The following is a 24,370-nucleotide window of genomic DNA, read 5'->3' on the forward strand; positions in this document are numbered from 1 at the left end:
AACATACAGTAATATTTACAGTTGCTATATATATATATATATATATATATATATATATATATATAATCAAAAAATAAATAGATGATACCGTTCTGTGGCTAACGAAATGCTTTTATTTGTGCGAGCTTTCGAGATACACTGATCTCTTCTTCCGGCGATGTTACAATGAATGAAGCAAGGATTACTTAAAAACAGTGTCTCTTGGAATGTTATCTGTGCTGTTCCTTCCCCCGGTGTGGATGTGTTTTATTAAAATAAAACACATCCACACCGGGGGAAGGAACAGCACAGATAACATTCCAAGAGACACTGTTTTTAAGTAATCCTTGCTTCATTCATTGTAACATCGCCGGAAGAAGAGATCAGTGTATCTCGAAAGCTCGCACAAATAAAAGCATTTCGTTAGCCACAGAACGGTATCATCTATTTATTTTTTGATTATTGAAGCTCGGCTAACACGGTACTGATACCTCTACATATATATATATATATACCATACGATACCGGTTGCAACACGACATCAAGGGACAGCACGCAGGTAAGTAAATCAAAAATGTTCTATATTTGATAGAAGACACAAAAAACGACGTTTCGGTCCCCCAGTGGGACCTTTCTCAAGGTGGCGCACCACCTTGAGAAAGGTCCCACTGGGGGACCGAAAAGTCGGTTTTTGTGTCTTCTATCAAATATAGAACATTTTTGATTTACTTACCTGCGTGCTGTCCCTTGATGTCGTGTTGCAACCGGTATCGTATGGTCTGTTATTGCTTTATGGGATAAGCACCAAAACTTATTTACTTGCATATGGTGTGCCGGCTGTGCATTGGATTATATATATATATATATATATATATATATATATATATATATATATATATAGTCAGATAAGGCAGTTGGCACTCCAATAGGTGCTGTTAAGCCACAGGTGCACGTCCCATATAGAGAATGTAGTTATACGTTACCGTTCCAAGGATTGGTAAACAAGAGACAGCACTCAATGTTGAAGATCAAAGTGTATTAGTGAAAGCAAAAATACATCCAGAAACCCAACGTTTCGGTCCTACAGAATGGGACCTTCCTCAGGGGGATACCCCTGAGGAAGGTCCCATTCTGTAGGACCGAAACGTTGGGTTTCTGGATGTATTTTTGCTTTCACTAATACACTTTGATCTTCAACATTGAGTGCTGTCTCTTGTTTACCAATCCTTGGAACGGTAACGTATAACTATATATATATATATATATATACTGTACAGTATAATGTTTCTATCTCATTTCCAAAAAGAACAGCAGACATTATTATTATTTGTCCTCCAAGTACTCTAAAGCCTTACAAAACTGAGAAGACAAAGGAGTTAAACTTTCACACAGAGGAAACTGTAGGGGAAAGAAAATTCATAGATACTCAGCAATGTTATAATTGAAATGCCATTATAAAGTAGTGTTATTGAAATCCTCTTTTCTTTACAACATGCAGTGAGGGTATAGCTTTGCTTAAAACCCCCCAACAAATAATGTTACTTCATATCATTCCATATTATCACAACTTGATCACTCAGTACATAATGTATATTTTTATGTTAACGTCTACTGCTCACGAGCATTTGATACCCATTTCATATAATTATCGAACTTTGGAATGCATCTTCCTTGGCTGGAATGCTATACTGTATGACATGCGTTGTGAAATCAGTATATTAAGATTGCGGATATGGCTTTGGGAAATTGACTTTAGTGAGTCCCACACAAAGAAGTCTTTGTAGCATGGTTTTCTAATAGTGGTTCAAGCAGTCAAGGATGGAAACTTTTGTCTATTATGCTTATACTTTCCCAAGAAATCCATGATCTTTATGAGCTTTCCTTCTTCAGAGTTTTCCAGCTGCCTGTAGTGAGAAAAAGGGAACTATGTAATTCTCATATAAGTGGCTTTTACTGTTCAAGTCTATTAGTGATTAAAAAAAGGTGCTTTATATTTGAGGCAATCCACTCTGCTTATCTTTGATCTGCCAACTAATATTCTTTAACATCAGTTTTTGGCCACTAGTCATCTCTGAAACTAAACTCCTTTCTTCTTCTGTACCGCTAAACCACTCTGTTATTCGGGCAGAGATGGACATAAATTGAATTGCCATTAAAGTTAGGAAATGTAAAAAAGCTAAAAAGTAACAGCCTCCCAGCAATAATTAAGGACAATGCAGTAAAATAATGTAAAATAGCTTGAGACAGACAATTGTATCCAAATTGATTTCCTCTACTGCAAAAAGATTAATGGAAAGATCAGATGGGCCAGGTTGTCTTTACCTATGTTCCTCAGAGTGTTCCTCACACTATATTCCTTTCAAGGACTCGATCCCCAGAGCAGAACCGCTGAAAGGAGTATGGGCTGAGGTCCAGGCTCGTGAAGTATCCATCCAGAATGAGCTCAGCCACTGCGCGTCCCACTGCAGGGGAGTGCTGCAGACCATGCCCGCTGAATCCAGATGCAAAGAAGAAGTTGTTGACCAGCGGGTGGATTCCCAGCACCCCATTCTGGTCGTAGGTGTTGTAGTCGTAATAGCCAGCCCAGGCTGTTTTCACCTTTAACAGAAGAAGATTTTTTGAGCGTAGGAAATAAACTACAAAAAGAGTTAGCAGACAATGATGGTGACCTCAGCTAAAAATTACATAGATAATACAGAAGGGAAGTAGCTAGAAACAGTTAAAAGAGCAGGGTTTTTTTTTTTTTTTTACATTGATAGGAAGCATGGGGTCTCTGGAGTCGAAATACATTAATTTCAGCCAGACACAAAATAAGTTATGGTGAGTAAAAAAAAACCTCCAACTTATTTTGTGTCTGGTTGTAGCCACTACCAACTCCACATTGCAAAGCCAGTAACCAACCTCACACTGATGAGACCCAAAAGGTTGAAATAGCCGTCTGTGAGGAGGTTTACCAGCCATGCACTTCTTTAACCAAGGCAGTGCTGAAAAAGTTGTGTAATACGGCAGGCATAAACTTATATGGTTCCATGTTAAAATGGGCAAGACGCCAAAAGTGACACACTGAGTGCACATTTGCATGTAATGACCCAGAATCCCTGGCTATAGTGGAAGCGTTGTATGCAAAGAGATAATGGGGAAAGGCTGGTGTGCAGACCTGTCTGGTACAACCTCCCCAATACAATGTTTTTTAAAGTTTGTCAAAGGGAGAAATGGCTGACGTTTATTGTAAAATGCCCTTAGTTGAAGATAATGAAAAAATTCGGAGCTAGGTAAGGCTTTTTCTGACTTAATTTGCTCAAATGTTTTAATACTCCTGTCGGAACTCAGATCTCTGAATTTTAGTAGTCCTGCTTGTTGCCATTTAAAAAAAATCTTTGCTCTTTAGGCCCGTAACAAAATCAGGGTTATCCAGAAAAGGGGTCATAATGGTTCATTTGGTTGTTATGGCAAATTTATATCTAGTGGCTTCCCAGATCTTTATTGAATAAATCATTGATGAAAGCGGCTCTCTAATATTGCTTACTGCCATTTGTGAAAGCCAAATAAATTTATTCAACTCCAGTGGGCAGCATACAGTTTTCTATGGATACCCATCGTTTTAGATTTGGGTCTACAGTACAGACGAGACAACGAGTATTCTAAGGCTTGCCTTAAACTTGCCCAGTTACATGCTGGGTACATGCCGGGTGTAACCTGGCTAGTTTAAGGCATTTCTGCACTGACTAATGACCCATCGGATTAACACAACAGGGGTCCCTGGCAGTCCCATTCAGTTTGAATGGGACTGCCAGGGACCCCCGCTGTTAATCTGATGGGCCATTAGTCCATGCAGAAATGCTTACACTTGCCTTAAACACGACCCAGCATGTACACAGCATGTACCTGGGTCTTTTTGGCGATTGCCACTGGTTCGTGTTAGAATAACCGTCGGCACTACAGTATATGCCATTGGATCAACTGGCTCAGTTGGGCTGCCATGTAGTAGGATAACAAACAGGGCACTGCCAAGCCTCCCGCAGTAGTAGGCCTTGAGAGAGTGCGTCTGTTAATTCTTGGCTTTTTGTAGTTCTACATACATTTTGAGACTAGTGATTGTAGGGAGAGTATATTCTTGGTCACAATTGGTATGGGAAGAGTTTGAAAAAGATAAAGAAGACGGGGAGTAAGTTCATTTTAAGACAGTGGATCTTACCTATCCAGGATATATTGTATCCTGACCTAGCCATGATATATTCTCTAAACATTTAAAATAGTTTAGGGTAATTTGCTTGGTATAGAGTTATAGTTGTTTGTAATAAATATTCCTAGGTATTTGATAGATTTGTACTGCCACTTAAAATCAAAATAGCTAGTAATTTCACTACGTCTTTGTGAGGCTCAGACGCAGTCTCCGCCCCGTTAAGATCCAGTCACCTGATTGGGTCTTGCTACTCTCCTGCAGGAGTAATCTTGCGTCTGATTTGCCGTTCCTGCTATTTAGTTTCATCCTCTTCCATCAGGATGTTGTCTGAGCATAAACCTTGTGACGTTTGCTGGTCGCAAGCACCCTGCCTCGTCTCACCGTGCCTTGCCTCGTTTACCTTGGATTTCACTGTTGTCTCCAATCCTTAACCTCGGCTTCCCTATGACTATCCTGCTCTCTCCAATCCTCGACCTCAGCTTCCCTATGACTACCCAGCTCTCTCCAATCCTCGACCACAGCTTGTCTTCAACAATTGTACATTCTCCTACCCTATCCACAACTACGAACTTGCATACTCGAGGCAACCTCGCGTCTCTAGGTCGGTGTTTCCTAATCCCCACCTCGGCCTCGCAGTCCTGTCCAGTTTGTGGCGGACTGTTACAGTGTTTTGGGAGATTAACATTTAGAGCTTCAGATTTAGAGTTGTTAATTTTGAAACCTGACATCTAGTTGAAAATTGAGAGTATACTGAACAGACTTAGATGAGATGTCAGGGGTTTAGTTATAGACAGGATTACATCATCCACGAATAGCTCTAGTTTATGGGTTTGTCTATTCATTTGGATACCAGAAATATCGGGGCTTACATACAGAGCGAACAGCAAGGGGGAGAGCAGGCATCCCTGCCTTGTGCCACTCGAGTTTAAACCAATCTGAACGGAATCCCTGGCATATTACCCTAGCTTCGGGACTAGGATATAGGGCCGAAATGGTTTCATAATTCCTCCACCGAAACCAAAGGCCTCCAGAGTACATAAAAGACCAGTCTACTATTTCGAACGTCTTTTCTGGCTGCAACATATTTTCTGGGAAAGAAGCACCTGCTATTATTGAGTTAAACATACGAAGAAGATATGGAGTGATTACATTCGCAATTTTTTTATATTATAGGTTTGAAAACCCGTCTGGGCCTGGTGGCTTTGAGGGCTTTAGATTGATAATTACTTGTAAAAGTTCTTCTAACATTTCTTTCCCCAGGTCCTCTCTCTCTTCACTACTTAGTTTGGGTAGATCCACGGCTGTTAGAAAATTGTCTAGAACATCTCTAGTACTGTTATTATGTTGGACCTTCTTCCCATTATAGAGATCTTCGTAGTATTTTTGGAATTCTTATGCTATAACCTTGGGGTTCGCTGTCTTAATCCCAGATCCTAGTTTTACAGCTTGTACTGCTGCGGCCAACTTCAATCTCACAAATGCCCGTAATGTTCCGGGGCTTTTTTTGGCTGGCGCCGAACTTGGCCGCGCTCAGCCGCATCTTCCCCTCCCCTCGCGACCCCCTGGCTGCTTGGCTGCTCTGCCAGCTTCGAGCGTCTTGCCCTCCCCTCGCGACCCCCTGGCTGCCTCTGCTCCCCCTCTTCCCGCATCTTCCCTCCATTCCCCTGTCCCATGTCCCCTTACCTGGGGATGCCGGCGGAACGTGTGACCGGCGCCACAGTGACGCGCGGAATGGCGTCACCAGCCGCGTCTGCCCGGAGTCTGCCCGCACATTGCGGTGGCGGCCGCTGAAGACTCAGCTCGGCCGCCACTGTATATTTTGGTATGGTTGTCTATTTTTCAATTTAGCGGCTTATAATATATCTGGCTTGTTGGATTTTTCATAAGACTTTCTTTAGGACCATCTCAAAGAGTTTTCTGCCTGGGTTGTCAGAAGCAGGTTCAATTGTAGCCTAACATCCTTAAGTCTTTTGAATGTGGATTCGACGATATCGAGGTGTGTAGGGTAGTTAGTTCAGATATTTTTGTTTGGAATTTTAGTATACTGTACTCTCATTTTTCTCTTTTTTTTGGCTGCCAAAATACTTATCAGGGATCCTCCTAGGGTGGGCTTATGGGCTTCCCATAGGGTGGAATGAGAGGTGACACTATCTTTATTTTCCCTGAATTTTTTTCGAATTCGTCTCCAATTTTCTGAGATTTCTGGCATTTTTAGACTACATTCATTTCGTTTCCAATGAGCTCCTGGTTGGTTTATATTTAACTGGAAACATCTCAGTTTAATTGGAGCATGGTCTTACCATATTATATCATGGATTTTAGTGTGGGGGATATTCGGGATGAGTCTATTTGAAATTAAAATAGTCTATTCTGCTATAGATGAGAATTTTTTTTATATTCTCCATTTTGTGGGTGTAGTTCTCTCCAAATATCTGTTAATTAAGAAGCTTTCAAACCCAGTAGGAGAGCCTTTGTGTCCTCATTTTAATAATTTTTTGGAATGTTGGTACTATCGACATGTGGGTCAAGCGCGATATTAAAATCACCTGCTAGTATCGTTTATCCTTTTGTCATACTACCTAGTAAATGGAAGGTGAAAAATTTGAACTAGACTCACTTGGAGCATATATATTCACTATTGTGAGTGCTTGACCGTAGAGTAAACCAGTTGGTATTAGGAATCTTCCTTTGCTGTCTTTTCTGGTTTGCTCGACTATGAAGGGGATACGGTTATGTATTAGGATTGTCACTCCTCTTTTTTAACCGTTGGCCGAGGATTAAAAAAGATTATGATTTTTATCAAAATATTTGGGGAAAATTGAGTTGATGAAATGTGTTTCTTGAAGTAGGATGATGGCTGCTCTTTTTCTCTTATAATCAGACATAGCTATTCTTCTTTTACAGGGGCTGTTAAACCCCTCTACATTATGTGATATTACTGACAGAGACATTGAAAAAAGAAAAGGGGGGAAAAAAGAAGGTGAAGGACCGAGCTGAATAGGGTCGAAATTATCCTTAACTCGCCTGCCCTTGGGTAGGAGTTGTCATATACAAAAATTGAAAAAGGGAGAAAAAAGAAAATTTGGAAAAAAATTAAGCACCACGGGGCTTTGTGGATAACACATGATAACTCATGTCTATCCATGTGAGGCAACAAATTCGCAGCCTGGGGAATCTGTCCCTGTGTCGGCTCTAGCCTGCGGTCTAGTTAACACATTTGTAACAAAAAATAAACAAACTATTTAGCATCTAACTATCTTAACCTGCTAGCGATTTAAACCCCATATGTGGTTTTTAGATTTCAACAAATAAATTTAGATAAAACAACTCAGTATCTGTGAACATGTGTAGCAGAAATTTGTATATATATTTTATAACAGTCTTAATAGTATTATTATAACGTTCACCCCCCACCCCCCGCAACAGAAAATCTGACTTAACACTTTCAGCCGGTTCATTGCCAAAACATATACCTTAACGGATATTGTTCGCTTTATAGCAGTATCTCTCCCCTGCCTTAGTGTAGCAATATCTCACATCATGGCCACACTGTGCACACCGGGATCCACTTAAATACATGTTACACCTCCATGGCCAGAGAGAATGCGTGGAGTTATTCTTTATACATTTCGGGGAGATCAAGTCCACTCCACCAGTATCACAAATCGTGACCTGGTATTTGCTCTTATATTACAAGGATGGGGACCCGTGTCACCGCCTTAGAGAGCGTCCTCTACTTGGGCTCCTTCCAGATAACAGAGGATCCCCCGACCAAATCACCTTTGACAGCGCGCATCTCCTACCTCTCCAGGCCTAACATATGGGGTACAACTCAGCTGAAAGAATCTCAGCCCAGGCCGAGGGGCATAGGGGATCTGCGAAGTGGGGGGGGGGGGGGTGAGGCATCAACCGTTACCCCCAAAGTTTTTTTGTCCATTCAGGTCTAGAGGCGAAACGACTTTCCGGTTCCCCCAAAATCTGGTCCCGTGTTTTTCCAGGAATAAGGTAAAATAGCTCCTCTTGGGGAGCAACCAGATGAGAAAAGAGAAAGACAATCAATTTTGAAGATATAACTTGACAGTGTTCCTCTGATGTTTAGCTTCAGGTTACATAGTTACATGATAGTTACAAAGCTTTAGGTTAATTTTCCTTTTAGGGGATTATTCAATCACTGTTCTCTTCGGGACATGTGAATCTTTTTTTTGCTCTTCCCAGGCTAGCCCGGGTATCATCTCTATTTGTGTCGCCGGCCGTGTTGGTTCAGGGCTGCGACCAAGTCTGTGTAGGAAGGCCTCCCCCTCTGCCGGCTCTTTCATTGTGCAGGTACGGCCATTTTTAATGACCAGTAAACCGAATGGAAAAATACAGCGATATCTCACTCCTTTTTTCGTCAGTAAAGATATGACTGGTTGAAGGTTTCTTCTCCTAGCCACATTGATTGGGGAGATATCCTGGAACACTTGAATTTTGATAGGTAATATTAGCAGTGTTTCTTGTAACCTGGTATAAGACTTCCTTTGTTTTGAAATGATAAATGGATTATTACATCACTGGGATTTCCCTCTGTAACAAGTTTGGCCCGCAAAGCTCTATGGCATCTGTCTAGTTCCAAAGAGACCTCCGCCCAATTAGGAAGCATGGCCGTCAGCCATTTTTTATGGAAATTCTTCCAAGTCTGTGATAGCTTCTGGGATTCCTCTGTCTTTTATTATTGCGTCTATCTCTATTTTACGTGTCTTCTTGGCGGTCGGAGATCTCCAAAAACTGGGATTGAAGGTGAGTAGTTACTTTTTCTGTTTTGTTTGAACACTATCGTTTTGTCAAGTTTTTTTTTATAGATTGTCGGTTCTGTCCCCTACGGTTGAGAATTATTTTCATATAATAATAATTGTTTGTTCTTGTATAGCGCTACTAGTTTTACGTAGCACTTTACAGAGACATTTTGCAGACACAGTCCCTGCCCCGTAGAGTTTACAAGCTATGTTTTTGGTGTCTGAGGCACAGGGAGATAACGTGACTTGCCCAAGGTCACAAGGAACCGACACCGGAAATCGAACTAGGTTCCCCTGCTTCAAACTCAGTGCCAGTGTCAGTGTCTTTACTCACTGAGCCGCTCCTTTTCTTGTATGTCTTTCAATTCCCCACGTAGGAAGGATTTCAGATTACTGAATAGATCTTTGATATAATTTATTGTCGCTTGTTTACACGCATCATCCCGCTCAGTTTCATGCTCCGATTCTGAGCCTTCGCAGCAGTAAGGCTCCGAAACCCGCAGGGTCCTCGTTTATTCTTTTTGCTTAAAACATAGAGCTAAATCGGTTAAGGCTTTTAAAATTTAAAAAAAAAAAGCTTTTGGAGGCATCCTGATACCTTAATAGATTGAGTTTTTGAAGGCCAGGTGTTATGTTTTCTTGTTATAAGCTTATTTTAGTGCCGGAAGCTTACCACTAAGCAGCCATTCCCTCAGCTGCCGTGCATGCGCCTCCAATTTTTTACTATTTTAATCATGAATTGATGTATTGGTCAATGAATGAATAGTCATCCTCCTCCCTGCAACATTTAGCTCTCATATGTCCATTTAGTGCATTAACTTATGTCCTTTCCCCCTCTTTTTTCCTTCTTTTAGTTTGATATGTTTTTGCAATGTTTTTCCCCTACCTTCATATTTACTGTTATGTATAAAACCTTTTAATCTTTTGCATTATGCAATTATGTTATTTTTTAATGTGGATGCCGTTGGCCACACTTGTGATGTCACAGTTTAAAAGAAACTGGACCCACAAACATCAGGAGACCCTGAGGAAGCTAGCAGGAGTGTTGAAATACATATGGAACTTCATTCATGGGGAGTGGAACATGAAACGAAAAAAACAGAATTTAGTGCAACACAGCTATGATAATTTATACAGACATGAACTCACAGGACCTACTAACAACACAAACAAGACTGACAAACACAAAAGCAAAGCTGGAAATAAACGTTAATTTTAATGTAACTATAAAATATAAAATGTTGGACAATATCAGGATATCAGAATATCACTACCGGTCCCGGCAAGCACGGGACACGGGAAAGTACATCGGGGACGTCTCTTCCGGTTTCAGGAACCGCAACACACGGAGGAACACGCCGGTGATCCAAACTCTCTGCACGTGGAGGACAGATCTTACCAGCCTGGTCGGCGCTCATTGCAATTAACCTTCTGCCGTCCTGTGAGTTATACTCTGGTTTTACTCAACCGGATCGGCATCTCCTGATATTGTCCAACATTTTATATTTTATAGTTACATTAAAACTAACTTTTATTTCCCGCTTTGCTTTTGTGTTTGTCAGTCTTGTTTGTGTTGTTAGTAGGTCCTGTGAGTTCATGTCTGTATGAATTATCATAGCTGTGTTGCACTAAATTCTGTTTTTTCGTTTCATGTTCCACTCTCCATGAATGAAGTTCCATCTGGTCATCTCAAGACAGAGAGATTGCTGATTATCATTCTAGAACTTGAATTATTTCTACTGGATTTCCAGGACTCCTCCTAATTGGACTTATTAGGCGCTGGCATCTTCTCTTTGTTTTTGTGTACAGTACTGTGCTACTGTGTCAATCTCATGTTTTTAAAAGCCAGAACACTAAAATTAGTTTTTCTGCTCTCGCCGTGCTTGTATCTTAGTGCGGGAAAGCTGGAATTCATCCCGAGATTTCAAATCGGGATTCCGATGTACATGACGCGTGAAGTGTTCGAATAACGGCCGCTACATCAGTACGTGGTTGAATTACACCGGGGCTTACCAGTGTCCCCCAGACTCCTGGTTTTCGAGCCCAGATAACCCAGATCCATTTCCCGCACAGATATGGGTCTCCCCAAGACATATCATGTATTAAACCATATTTTATTATTTTGGTGCATTTCATATACAGTAAATGTCTATTCAGTCAGCCCAGGCATCCACATTGGTGCCGGGATGTCTGGATAGAAATCGGAGTTCAAAAGAGGAAGGATGTCCAAAAGGTGACATACCCGTTTGGTGGGCAAGGAAGGGCAATTATCTAGCTCCGGAGAACAAAGGACACCCTGTGGGGACACCTTTTGAGCCTGCCAGACCTGGAGGAGCCCGCCCAGCAAGTGACTGTGACTGTCATAGGTAGCTGGCCTTCATTAATAAAGGTGAAGCCTGGCCAGTTGCATCTAGAGATCGTGGGTAATGAGCCAAGAGGGTTAGCTCTTGGGTCCAGTAAGGTAAAACCATGTATATTCTGTAACTCTGATCCCCTTATACTGTCCCCCTAGGGTTATAAGCTATAAACTGTGTGTGTGGGGTTAACTATGTAAGCCCAGTGGGTAAATTAATGCATTCTATGCTATATTCCCTTTGACTCATGTGTGCAAGCTTATAAGTGGGTTGCCTTGTATGGGTGGTCCCTTATGATAAATAGCTGCAGGGCAGAGACTTCTGGAACATGGGGGATATTTGGGGGAAAACAGGGTTAACCTGTATTGCCTGCCAGCAAGGTATTAGAGCAGGGTCTAGAAGGCTTGTATGCCAAAATGGATTTTAGAACCCCAGCTCGCAGATCCCAGTTTTAGAGTGTCAGCTCTAGGGATCACATTTTAATTTTGCAGTGATTTAAAACTACAATGCATTTTGTGTTTGTGCTGTGAGCTGGACTGCATACAGGACAAAAGGCAGCCAGATGAGGATTAGCATTTCAATGCCACCAGCCCAAGTATAGGGATTCCCTGTGTTAATTGCAAAAGAAATGCAGGTTTGTGGCACATGGTGAGGGGGATGGGCTGGGAACAGGATATCTGGAGTAAAACCCCTTTGTTCCAGCTAGACATTGCGGAACCTACCCAACGGGAGGTATGGGGCAAGCCAGGAAAACGGTTGCTGGGTTTAAAACTCATAGGCACGATTTCCATTGGCAAGTTTTGAATTCTCCCCTCCTATCATTAATGCACAACCACAATCCGTGCTCTAATTGGCTGCCAGTCCCCTCAATGATATAGATATGCATGAAGCCCTATATAAGGGAGACCTGTGTAGCTCTCTTTTATGTTTTAGATTTGAAGAGACAAGGAGCTGCTGGCGGACTTCTCAAAGGTGCTTCTGGTTGAAAGAGCTATACACAGCCCAGAGAAGCATGGAGCGGCCCAGCCAGCAGGCTGGAACCAACTGGAGCGAACATGGTAATGCCTTTTGCTGAAGCAGGTGCCCTGCAACAAGGAAAGGGCTAAATATCATCCCCCAGACCTCAGTAAGTGTGCATATTCTCTGTATTTTGGGTTTCTGTGTGTTTCCGAGGATTTATCCAAATAAACCTCATTTTATTTCACTGTCTTGTTTTGCCTTGTGACTGAACAATTAAATATAAATGTTTTCAAAGGCCTGGTCTACCGTGACAGGCTTTTTTTCTGGTGGCAGCGTGTGGGATCATAGGGCTTTGCACTATAGCTTCCTGCGATGAATTATAGGACAAAGTGAGCTTGTTGATTGCAAGCTCTCAAAACAAGTAGTGTCGGAAAACAGGTTATACAAAAGCAGGGATTCACACTATTTAGTGTCACTTAGGTTATGTCATGTGTGCTCACCACAAACTGGACTAGACCGCGGGGCTGAGGTGGGGATGTATAAAACCGCCACCCTACAACCACGGGACCAGATTCGGAGTGCGTAATCAGAGTCATGTAGCCGGGTCAGGCCAGGAGAAGTCGGGTATGTCGTGGTACTTGCCGTGGTCCGGGTTTGGAGAGTGAAGAGTAGTTGTTATCCATAAACCGTTGTCAAGGAGAGGAGAGAGCAGGAATTCAATACAAACCGAAGTTCAGGGGCAGAGAAGAGACAGGTCCAGGTACGAGCTGGGGTCACAACAGAAATCAAGCAAGGCACAAACAGGCAAGATCCAGGAAGTAGTAAGCACAGCACATAAACAATAGTTTATGCTCAGCGATGTGCACAGAGACTGACAAGGCATAAGTAGGCAGGGAAGACCAAACAGCAACCAGCAGATGAAGACCTCACACATAAGCTACCAGCCGATAGGATGGTGTTGGATTGGCTGCAGGTGTAAAACAGCTGATGTGATTAGTCTTTGTTGCCGTGCGGCATTCACGCGCACGTGGAGCGCAGCGTGTGCGCATCGCCAGGGAGAGTAGGCGCTGTGGTGATGCGGTGGGGGCTTGCCTCTGCGGGCGTAGTATCGCATCAGAGCGCACGCACTGACAGAGGTCTGCACGCATCACAGGCACTGGGCCATGATGAAAGCGGAGGCTAGCGCCGATCCTGACAGCACACCCCCCTTCAGGGGGAAAACTGGATGCCCAGAGCAGGCTTCAAAGGGTACTTGTGGTGAAAGGCCCTGACCAATCTGGAAGCGTGTACCTGTTCCTGAGGGGAAAAAAAAGTGAAATGTGAAAGGCGGAAGGGATTTTCATGGTTGTCGGCAGTTTAAGCTGGTAGGTGACAGGATTGATCTCAGTAATGACAAAAGGGCCAATGAATCTGGATACCAATTTGGGTGAAGAGACCTTGAGACAAATATTTTTTGTAGAAAGCCAAACCTTTTGTCCAGGAGTGTAAGATGGAGTCTCCCGACTCCAGTTTGTTTCTTTTGCATATTGACAGCGTGTCTTAGGTTCTCCTGAATTTCTTCTCAAGAACTGGGAGTCGCTTCTCTGTCAAGTCAGTCAGGGGTTTAGCCACGGCGTTGTACTGTGGCACAAACTTCCTTTAGTAGCCAGCGCTGCGTAGGAGCGGGGACGGGCCACTTCACTATTGCCTCAACCTTAGCTAGCTCAGACTTCAGATGCCCTCCCCTACCCGGTGCCCGAGATACAACACCTCTGCCATCCCTACTAAGCACTTGGTGGATTTTAATGTAAGCCCTGCTTCCCTGATCCTTGCTAGCACCGCTGCTACATGTACCAGGTGAGAGTCCCAGGAACTACTAAATACAGCAATATCGTCTAGGTATGCCCTTGCATAACTCTGCATCCCTTCTAACAACCGATTGACTAGGCGTTGGAAGGTAGCCGGGGCATTCTTCATCCCGAATGGCATCACTAAAAATTCATAGAGGCCACTCTAGAGGGAGAGGGGGTTGGCCTGGTATTAAAGGGGTTGCACCCCATATGGCCACCCCCTGACCTCACCAGGGAGGCAAGTCCAGGAATGTGGTTTTTACCTTGCTGTAACATGAACATGTAAGTTCCCCTGTTGTAATGTATTTCCACCATGTAAGTGTCTGTACCACACACACTGGGATCCATCTGGGAGGACAAGGGTTAATAGGAATAAAGTGATTAAAGACCTTTGTTTAATTTTCCCGCCTTTTCAGGCACCATTTTGCAGAGTCCCATAGGCTGCCATTGGAGCTCCATTCATTTAAATGGCGGATCTAGCAGTTTTGGACCTGTTTCCCTCGAAGACCAGCAGGTGGCGTCCGAGAGGAGGAGCGGAGGATTCCCATTGTAAGTCAATGGGCCCATTGACTTCAATGGAGATTCCTCTACGGCGATCTCCAGGAATAGGTTGGCAGCCGTCCAAACAGCAAAACCGCAAAGCAGATACTTTGTCTGAAAAAGAGTTTGATCACTATTAGGCCAAGTTCAACGACAAGTGGCATGGGAATCTTAGGTTCTAGGGCACCAAGGAATAAAATTCTTTTTGCCCCTAGGCCTCCCCTCACTTGACCACCACCGGGTCCAAGAATCCAGGACCCCCAGAAAGGGCTTCAATGGCGGCAAAAGGAGCAGCGCGAGAAAACGGCTAAGTCCAAAAGCCTGAAAACCATAAGCCCATATCCCGATTGTGGAGGGTGCAGAGGGCCGGGGTTTGGGGTGCCTGCAGTAACTGTTCCGGCATGGCTGCAGATCCATTCCCGACCCTCTCCGACCAACCCGACGGAGTATGGACCACCATAAAGGTTCGTGAGTTTTCCCATAGACCTCAATGGCGGCCGTTTCCCATTGACCGGCTATGGCGGAGAAGTCCCATAGGCTTCAACGGCGGCGGTGCCCCATTGTAAGTCTATGGCGGCGGACTCCCATAGGCGCCAATGGTGGAGTTTCCCCATTGAAAGTCTATGGCGACGGGTCCCGTTGATTTCAATGGGAAAGAAGTGAAAAACTGAGATTTATTTCACAGCGGAGAAATTTGTAATAAAGAAATAAACGGTTTACCTTGTATTTGCATATCTCCGGTTCTGTGGGTCGCAGCGGGCTGAAACTTGGCCACTATAGTGAGTCAGTTCCGGCATTAAGAGCTGGGTCATTTCGACCTGCTGGGCCCAACAGAACCGGTCATTTTAATATGTCTGTATATTAAAAACTATATTGTGTTCCAAATCGGGGACAAAAGCCCGCGAAGATTCCTGCCCACTGAGGAATGCAAATGGTCAGGGGGGCGACCTAATGTCTAAGAAACAGATCCCTGATCAAAGGCTCATCCTCTCTAACTGTTTATATGAGGGCAGAGAAGCACAGAACTTGAGTGGTTTGTAGGTGCTATAACTCACACCCACAAACAAAGAATATCCTGCCAGATACCCCATCTGGCAGACTGCCCGGCACCCCTGACTTGGGTGTGGGGCTACAGAAATGAGACCCTCAGGGTCCCAGTACACATGTGCCAACTAGCTGGGGGGCATGGGTTAAACTGGGTTCCCACGTTAGAGATTGGATGCAGTAATTGTTCACCAATAGTCTGCGCTCAATAGTAAGAATAGGGTTGAAAAAATATATAAACTGTTGTCAACCCTACAGTCTTTGTCTTCTTGTTACATCTTGATTGATACCTGATTGCTGGAGAATTGCTATTTGACTACTTCTTCATTCCAACCCCTAAGTAAGTGTTACCTTCTTGTCTGTTAATTGTACTATCTTGTTGTGTTCACCTATCTAAGGAATAAATATACTTTATTATATCTAAGCCTCGTTCAGTTCAACCCAGTTATTTGGTGTATATTATATCTTGTCATAAGTTACCGTGACAAGCTTATAATAAACTGGTGGCAGTGGCGGGATTGAACTGAACCTGTATTACAGTTTACTGCGGGACTCTAATACAGTGGGAACTCGAGGTGAATTGCGAGTTCCTGGGACTAAAGATATTGAACACACAGTGGTGCAACATTTAACACAAGTTGTAACACCATCTCACTGACGACCAAACCTCTACCAGCTGTGAACCATGAGTGAGGCTGAAGGCTCATCGAATATCCGGACCCGAGCTCAGCTGCAGGACAAGTGCCGAGAATATGGACTGCCCTGGGAGGACCAAGAGGTCGCGCAGATGAAGGAGGTGATCAGAGACCACGAAGCCCGGCTTGCAGAGCCTCAAGAAATGGCTCAGCTTGTCCTTGTGCCGCAGCCCGGAGATCAGGGAAGGAACCCAGTGCCGGGTCGGCAGAATCCCGGGGAGGGAGCGGGAGCACCTCCCGGGGGCAGTGCAGCAGGAGGGGTATTGGTCGCTACGGCTACCAGTCCGTTCACCCCTGAAATGCTGGCACTGATCACTGCGTGGGGTGACAGAGTGACACCGGAGGAGCGGCTGCAGTTTATCACTATGGCAGTGAACAGACCCACTTATGGCCCCCTGCCCCTATGAGAGAGACGCTCTCAAACTGGACCATCACAGCCTCACCAAGTTCGTGGAAGGTACTGATCAGATCGACAGTTTCTTAAAGAACTTTCAAACGCAGTGCCGGCGGTACAAAGTGCTGCCCCAGCACCGGGTCGCACGTTTGGACCCCTTGCTGTCCGGCTTGGCTAAGCAGACGATGATGACGCTTTCAGAGGAATATGCTGACGACAACGATCATTTACAAGAGCTGTTGTTGTTTCAATATGGTCTCACCCCTGAAGCTTACCGGGGCAAATTCCGGCTGGAAGAGAGACAGCCCCTGGAGACCTATGTGACTTACGCAACCCGCATGGCCCTGCATGGGCTCAGATGGGTGGAGGGCTATGGGGCAAGGACTTACAAACTCCTGCTGGATCTGATTTTCCAAGAGCAGCTCATGCAGCAGTGTCCGCCGGCGGTGAGGGCTTGGGTGTACGACAAACAACCCAAGACTTGCCAGGAGGCGGCGAGGCTCGCAGATGATTATGTCGCCAGCCGGGCGCTGATGCCCGCCAAAGCAGCAGCCAAAGCGGCGGCCCCAGCTAAAAAGACTATCAGTACTCCCCAATGGACTCAGAAGCCGCCTGCGGGCAGCAGTCCACTGAAGGCGGAAGAGCTCCGGCACGAGCGCCGGTGCTACAACTGTAACCGCACTGGTCAGCAGACCCCATCAGGGGCAACACACCCCAGCTGCGAAGCCGGTAGCCCGCGTGCGGGTGGCTTCCACCAAAGAATCCGGACCAGTCATGGAAACAACTCCCAGCGAGACGTCCCATGCAACGCCTGCCCGAGTTTCATCGGTGCCTACAGCCTGGAGCGGAGGACAGATCAGCGCAGCCCTGCAGCAGACTGACGGCCGGAGTAGACACCTCACCCCGGTCACAGTCGGTGGCCGGCAAGCAGTCGGCTTGATGGATTCAGGTGCCACAGTGACCCTGGTCCGACCTGATATGGTCCAGCCAGAGGAATTGCTCCCAGGACCTGGAATGCAGATCACTGTGGCAGACGGAGAGCCACGTTTCCTGCAGATTGCCAGGATCTTTTTGGATTGGGGGGAGGGACATGGTGTGCGGGAGGTGGGGTTTTTACCCGGTTTGGATGCTGAGGTTCTTCTTGGCAACGATCTGGGACGATGACCTGCACCTACGACCGGGTACCCAGACCAGCTGCGGTGGCGGCGGTTACCCAGGGCCAGACAGCGGCAATAGCGGTGGCGCCAGTCCCCCTGCCTTTGGGACCAACGATAGCGTAGGGCACTGAGGAGGTAAGCCAGGATCAGTTGCAACCACAGACTGACTTACTGTTCCCCCTCACCCTTCCCCTGACAATGACATGACTGGGGGGGTGGCCAGAGTTAGGAGCCCAGTTTAGGGAGGCAGAAAAAACAAACCCTACCCTGGCAGGCAGAGGAGGGCACTGAGCACTGCCTATGGCACAAGGGACTCCTGTATAGAGAAGTGGGGAACTCAGGGATAGAGGAGGGATTGACCGGTAAACGACAGCTAGTAGTGCCCCAGGGGTACCGACAGCAACTGTTATGGGTAGCTCACTCTATTCCGTTAGCGGGACATCAGGGGGTCAACAGAACGCGAGCCCGGTTATTACAGCATTACTACTGGCTGGGGGCATCTCGGGATGTGGGCACTTTCTGCCGCTCCTGTGATGCCTGCCAGCGGGTAGGTAAGGCGGGCGACTGTGTGAAGGCACCCCTGAAACCCCTACCGGTAATAGAGGAACCCTTCCAGAAGGTAGCGATGGACCTTGTAAGACCCCTTATGATTCCTAGCAGGTCAGGGAAGTGCTACATCCTCACAGTGGTGGATTTTGCCACCCGGTACCCTGAGGCGGTAGCGCTTGGCACCATAGATGCCAAGACAGTGGCAGCAGCGTTGCTGAACATTTTTGCTAGGGTAGGTTTCCCTAGTGAGATCCTAACCGATCAATGGTTCACAGTTCATGAGTGAACTGTTACAGTGTATCTCGGATGCATGCGGTGTACAGCACCGGCGCACTACCCCTTACCATCCCCAGACAAACGGACTATGTGAGAGGTTTAACGGTAGCCTGAAGCAGATGCTTCGGACCTTTATAGAGGTGGAGGGGAATGACTGGGAGATTCATTTACAGCACTTGCTGTTTGCCTACCGAGAGGTACCGCAGGAATCTACAGGCTTCTCCTCCTTCGAGCTACTATATGGCCGCAGGGTACGTGGACCTCTGGACCTATTCCGTGAGGGATTGGAAGGGGAGGCTACTGCTACTGATGCTTCAGTGATCCAGTATGTAGTAGATCTCCGAGACCGGTTAGAGATGCTCATGGGGGTTGCCCAGGACCACCTCAGGGCCGCTCAGACCAAGCAGAAGCAATGGTATGACCGGAATGCCCGTAGCAGAGAATTCATCCCAGGACAGCAGGTGCTTGTTCTCAAACCCACTTGGGAGAACAAATTGATGGCTGCCTGGTCGGGACCGTACCCGGTCATCCGAAAGGTGAATGAGTACAACTATGTTGTAGAGGTAGAGCCAGAGAGGCATAAGACATATCACATTAATATGTTAAAGGAATACAGAGCACCGAGTATGGGAGCAGTAATGGCCATTTGTAGCCCACTGCTGGAGGATCCGGCGAGTAATGCTCTGACTGATCTCCTAGGGGAGGCTAGGCAGGCAAACACTGTGGAACAGGTGGAGACAGGGGCACAGTTAAGTGTTAGGCAGAAAGGAGAAGCCAGAGACATGCTAGCTAAGTATAGGGCTCTCTTCACTGACATGCCAGGGAACACACATCTCACAAAACACCCAGTGCACACAGGGGACCTGCAACCTCTGCATAAGCACGCTTACAGAGTGTCAGCAGAGGTCAAGACTAGTATAGAGAGGGAGATAGAGGAGATGCTGACCCTAGGAGTAATTACCCCGTCCCAGAGTCCTTGGGCAAGTCCGGTAGTCCTAGTCCCTAAGAAGGACAAGACCACCCGGTTTTGTGTGGACTACCACTTGCTTAATGCTGGGACGGTGTCAGGTGCCTACCCCATGCCCCGCATGGATGAGTTACTGGATGAACTAGCGGGGGCAAAGTATCTGACCACCATGGACTTGAGCAAAGGCTATTGGCAAATCCCACTGACCCTGGAGGCTAGGGAGAAGTCAGCATTCCTCACTCCAAGTGGCCTCTATGAGTTTTTAGTGATGCCATTTGGGATGAAGAATGCCCCGGCTACCTTCCAACGCCTGGTCAATTGGTTACTGGAAGGGATGCAGAGCTATGTCAGGGCTTACTTAGATGACATTGCTGTCTTTAGTAATTCCTGGGAATTCCATTTAGGACATGTAGCTGCGGTGCTGGATAGGATTAGAGAGGCTGGGCTGACCTTGAAACCTACAAAGTGTATGGTAGGGATGGCAGAGGTCTTGTACTTAGGGCACAGGGTGGGTGGAGGGCACCTCAAACCAGAGCAAGCCAAGGTAGAAGCCATAGTTCAGTGGCCTGTTCCAAAAACAAAGAAACAGGTCATGGCATTTTTGGGCACCGCAGGGTACTATAGGAAATTTGTCCCACAGTACAGCGCCGTGGCCAAACCCCTGACTGATTTGACCAGAAAGCAACTGCCTGTGCTTATTACCTGGACTCCTGCCTGTGAAACTGCATTTCAGGCACTGAAAACTGCGCTTGCTGGGGCCCCCATACTGGCTGCCCCGGACTATACCAAACATTTTCTTATACAGACTGATGCCTCAGACTTTGGCATTGGGGCTGTGTTGAGCCAGGTGGGGGAAGATGGCAGAGAGCACCCTGTGGTGTACCTCAGCCGCAAACTACTCCCCAGGGAGGTGGCATATGCCACCATTGAGAAGGAGTACTTGGCCATTGTGTGGGCACTCAAAAAGCTCCAACCCTACGTGTATGGGAGGGCTTTCACGGTCATCAAAGACCACAACCCCGAGTTGGCTACAGGGGGCATCAGGGGAGAATGCCAAGTTGCTAAGGTGGAGTTGGCCCTGCAAGAATTTGAGTTCACCATCCAGCATAAGAAGGGTAGTGAAAACAGCAATGCTGATGGACTTTCACGTCAGGACTATCCCTCTGAGACTGAATTCCTTAATGGTGCCAGTCGTGACCCACTCCCCGTGAGGGCCAGTGGGCCACAGGTCACCTATTAAGAAGGGGAGGTGTAGAGGGAGAGGAGGTTGGCCCGGTATTAAAGGGGTTGCACCCCATATGGCCACCCCCTGGCCTCACCAGGGAGGCAAGGGGTCACTATTGCCTCAACCTTAGCTAGCTCAGACTTCAGATGCCCTCCCCCCACCCGGTGCCCTAGATACAACACCTCTGTCAGCCCTACTAAGCACTTGGTGGGTTTTAATGTAAGCCCTGCTTCCCTGATCCTTGCTAGCACCGCTGCTACATGTACCAGGTGAGAGTCCCAGGAACTACTAAATACAGCAATATCGTCTAGGTATGTCCTGGCATAACTCTGCATAACTCTGCATCCCTTCTAACAACCGATTGACTAGGCGTTGGAAGGTAGCCGGGGCATGCTTCATCCCGAATGGCATCACTAAAAATTCATAGAGGCCACTGTAGAGGGAGAGGGGGTTGGCCCGGTATTAAAGGGGTTGCACCCCATATGGCCACCCCCTAACCTCACCAGGGAGGCAAGGGGTTAACTGGACTGCGGTTTTTACCTTGCTGTAACATGAAAATGTAAGTTCCCCTGTTGTAATGTATTTCCACCATGTAAGTGTCTGTACAACACTCACACTGGGATCCATCCGGGAGGACAAGGGTTAATAGGTAGAAAGTGATTAAAGCCCTTTGTTTAATTTCCCCGCCTTTTCAGGCACCATTTTGCAGAGTCCCATAGGCTGCCATTGGAGCTCCATTCATTTCAATGGCGGATCTAGCAGTTTTGGACCTGCTTCCCTCGAAGACCAGCAGGTGGCGTCCGAGAGGAGGAGCGGCAGATTCCCATTGTAAGTCAATGGGCCCATTGACTTCAATGGAAATTCCTCTACGGCGATCTCCAGGAATAGGTTGGCAGCCGTCCAAACCGCAAAATCACAAATACTTTGTCTGAAAAAGAGTTTGATCACTATTAGGTTCAACGACAAGTGGCGTGGGAATCTTAGGTTCTAGGGCACCCAGGAATAAAATTATTTTTGCCCCTAGCCCCTAGGCCTCCCCTCACTTGACCACCACCGGAATCAAGAATCCAGGACCCCCAGAAAGGGTCGTGCTGGCTGAGCGGGTTGCGCAATAGGCATCAATGGCGGCAAAAGGAGCAGCGCAGGAAAACGGCTAAGTCCAAAAGCCTGAAAACCATAAGCCCATATCCCGATTGTGGAGGGTCCAGAGGGCCGGGGTTTGGGGTGCCTGCAGTCACTGTTCGGGCATGGCTGCAGATCCATTCCTGACCCTCTCCGACCAACCCGACAGAGTATGGACCACCATAAAGGTTCGTGAGTTTTCCCATAGACCTCAATGGCGGCCGTTTCCCATTGACCGGCTATGGCGGAGAAGTCCCATAGGCTTCAACGGCGGCGGTGCCCCATTGTAAGTCTATAGCGGCGGGCTCCCATAGGCTCCAATGGTGGAGTTTCCCCATTGAAAGTCTATGGCGGCGGGGCCCGTTGATTTCAATGGGAAAGAAGTGAAAAACTGAGATTTATTTCACAGCGGAGAAATTTGTAATAAAGAAATAAACGGTTTACCTTGTATTTGCATATCTCCGGTTCTGTGGGTCGCAGCGGGCTGAAACTTGGCCACTATAGTGAGTCAGTTCCGGCATTATAAACAGGGTCATTTCGACCCGCTGGGCCCAACAGAACCAGTCATTTTAATATGTCTGTATATTAAAAACTATATTGTGTTCCAAAGCGGGGACAAAAGCCCGCGAAGATTCCTGCCCACTGAGGAATGCAAATGGTCAGGGGGGCGACCTAATGTCTAAGAAACAGATCCCTGATCAAAGGCTCATCCTCTCTAACTGTTTATATGAGGGCGGAGAAGCACAGGACTTGAGTGGTTTGTAGGTGCTATAACTCACACCTACAAACAAAGAATATCCTGCCAGATACCCCATCTGGCAGACTGCCCGGCACCCCTGACTTGGGTGTGGGGCTACAGAAATGAGATCCTCAGGGTCCCAGTACACATGTGCCAACTAGCTGGGGGGCATGGGTTAAACTGGGTTCCCACGTTAGAGATTGGATGCAGTAATTGTTCACCAATAGTTTGCGCTCAATAGTAAGAATAGGGTTGAAAAAATATATAAACTGTTGTCAACCCTACAGTCTTTGTCTTCTTGTTACATCTTGATTGATACCTGATTGCTGGAGAATTGCTATTTGACTACTTCTTCATTCCAACCCCTAAGTAAGTGTTACCTTCTTGTCTGTTAATTGTACTATCTTGTTGTGTTCACCTATCTAAGGAATAAATATACTTTATTATATCTAAGCCTCGTTCAGTTCAACCCATGTTTTTGGTGTATATTATATCTTTTCATAAGTTACCGTGACAGCCACTTTGAGTGATGAATGCTGACTTCTCCCTAGCCTCTGGGGTCAGAAGTATTTGCCTATACCCTTTGCTCAAATCCATGGTCAGATACCTTGCCCCTGAGAGTTCATCCAGAAGCTCGTCCATGCGGGGCATGGGATAGGCATCTGAGACCGTCCCTGCATTGAGCTGCCGGTAGTCCACACAGAAGCGGGTAGTCCCATCCTTCTTGGGTACGAGGACTACCGGGCAAGCCCAAGGGCTCTGAGACGGGTTATTTACCCGTAAGACCAGCATCTCCTCCACTTCCCTCTCTATACTGCTTTCACCTCTGTAGACACTCGGTAGGCATGCTTATGCAGTGGACGCAGATCACCTGTCAGCACAGGATGATCTGTAATATGTGTTCTGCCCGGTTTGTCCGAGAACAGAACCCTATACTGCTCTAAAACTTTCCTAGCCTCTGCTCTCTGCTGCTCACTTAACTGGGACCCTATCTCTACCTGCTCCGCTGTACCCCCCTGCCTAGCTTCCCCTAGGAGGTCGGGCAGAGCATTGCTCGCCGTGTCCCCCATCGGTGGGCTACAGATAGCCAACACTGATATTAAAAATGATTCAAGGTTCTACGTACATCAAGCAAATGGAAAGCAGGCACAGAATGTAACACTGGTATCTGTTACCACTCATGAACACTGGAACACACAGGGACAGTAGGGATTGATGTCTTAGTCTACTTCTACTTAGGCTACTTCTTCAGGGTAGAAGATGTTAAGCTAATGCTCAAAATAAATACCACTCAATGACCTGTGATTGGCTACCTGGCAATCGAATCGCAGCCAATCATTAACTGCACTTATCATACAGATGTGTAAACAATTAATTAATCTATTGCTACATATACTTTAATACAAATGTAAAATATATAAAAATATAAAAAATAGATGCACATATAAAATAAAACAAATGGCAATGAATCTGCTCCATGAGAATACTGAAAGAATAGAAACAGAAGATTAATAACATTCGATTAAATGTAAAATGAATTCTGATAGGTGTAGAAGAAATACATACATTCAATAAAGAGACCAAA

The 24,370-nt window shown here is 46.1% G+C and overlaps 1 protein-coding gene across 5 annotated transcripts in view; it reads right to left on the minus strand.

Moving 5' to 3' along the window:
- Positions 1-1,194: 1,194 nt before the first annotated feature.
- FOXRED1 (FAD dependent oxidoreductase domain containing 1) overlaps positions 1,195-24,370 on the minus strand; it is a 138,414-nt gene continuing 115,238 nt past the window's right edge. For 3 of the 5 annotated variants that reach the window (XM_075603304.1, XM_075603306.1, XM_075603308.1), the window contains 2 exons: positions 2,302-2,577; positions 1,196-1,883 (listed from right to left, as the gene is read on the minus strand). In XM_075603304.1, the coding sequence (XP_075459419.1) occupies positions 2,323-2,577 (255 nt within the window). In that variant the 3' untranslated portion in view covers positions 1,196-1,883; positions 2,302-2,322. Of the gene's footprint in view, positions 1,884-2,301; positions 2,578-24,370 lie in introns of all 5 variants that reach the window. The other 2 variants (XM_075603307.1, XM_075603305.1) reach the window with 2 other exon arrangements.

Source organism: Ascaphus truei, chromosome 6 (genome assembly GCF_040206685.1).
Source record: "Ascaphus truei isolate aAscTru1 chromosome 6, aAscTru1.hap1, whole genome shotgun sequence".
NCBI classification, from domain to species: Eukaryota; Metazoa; Chordata; class Amphibia; order Anura; family Ascaphidae; genus Ascaphus; species Ascaphus truei.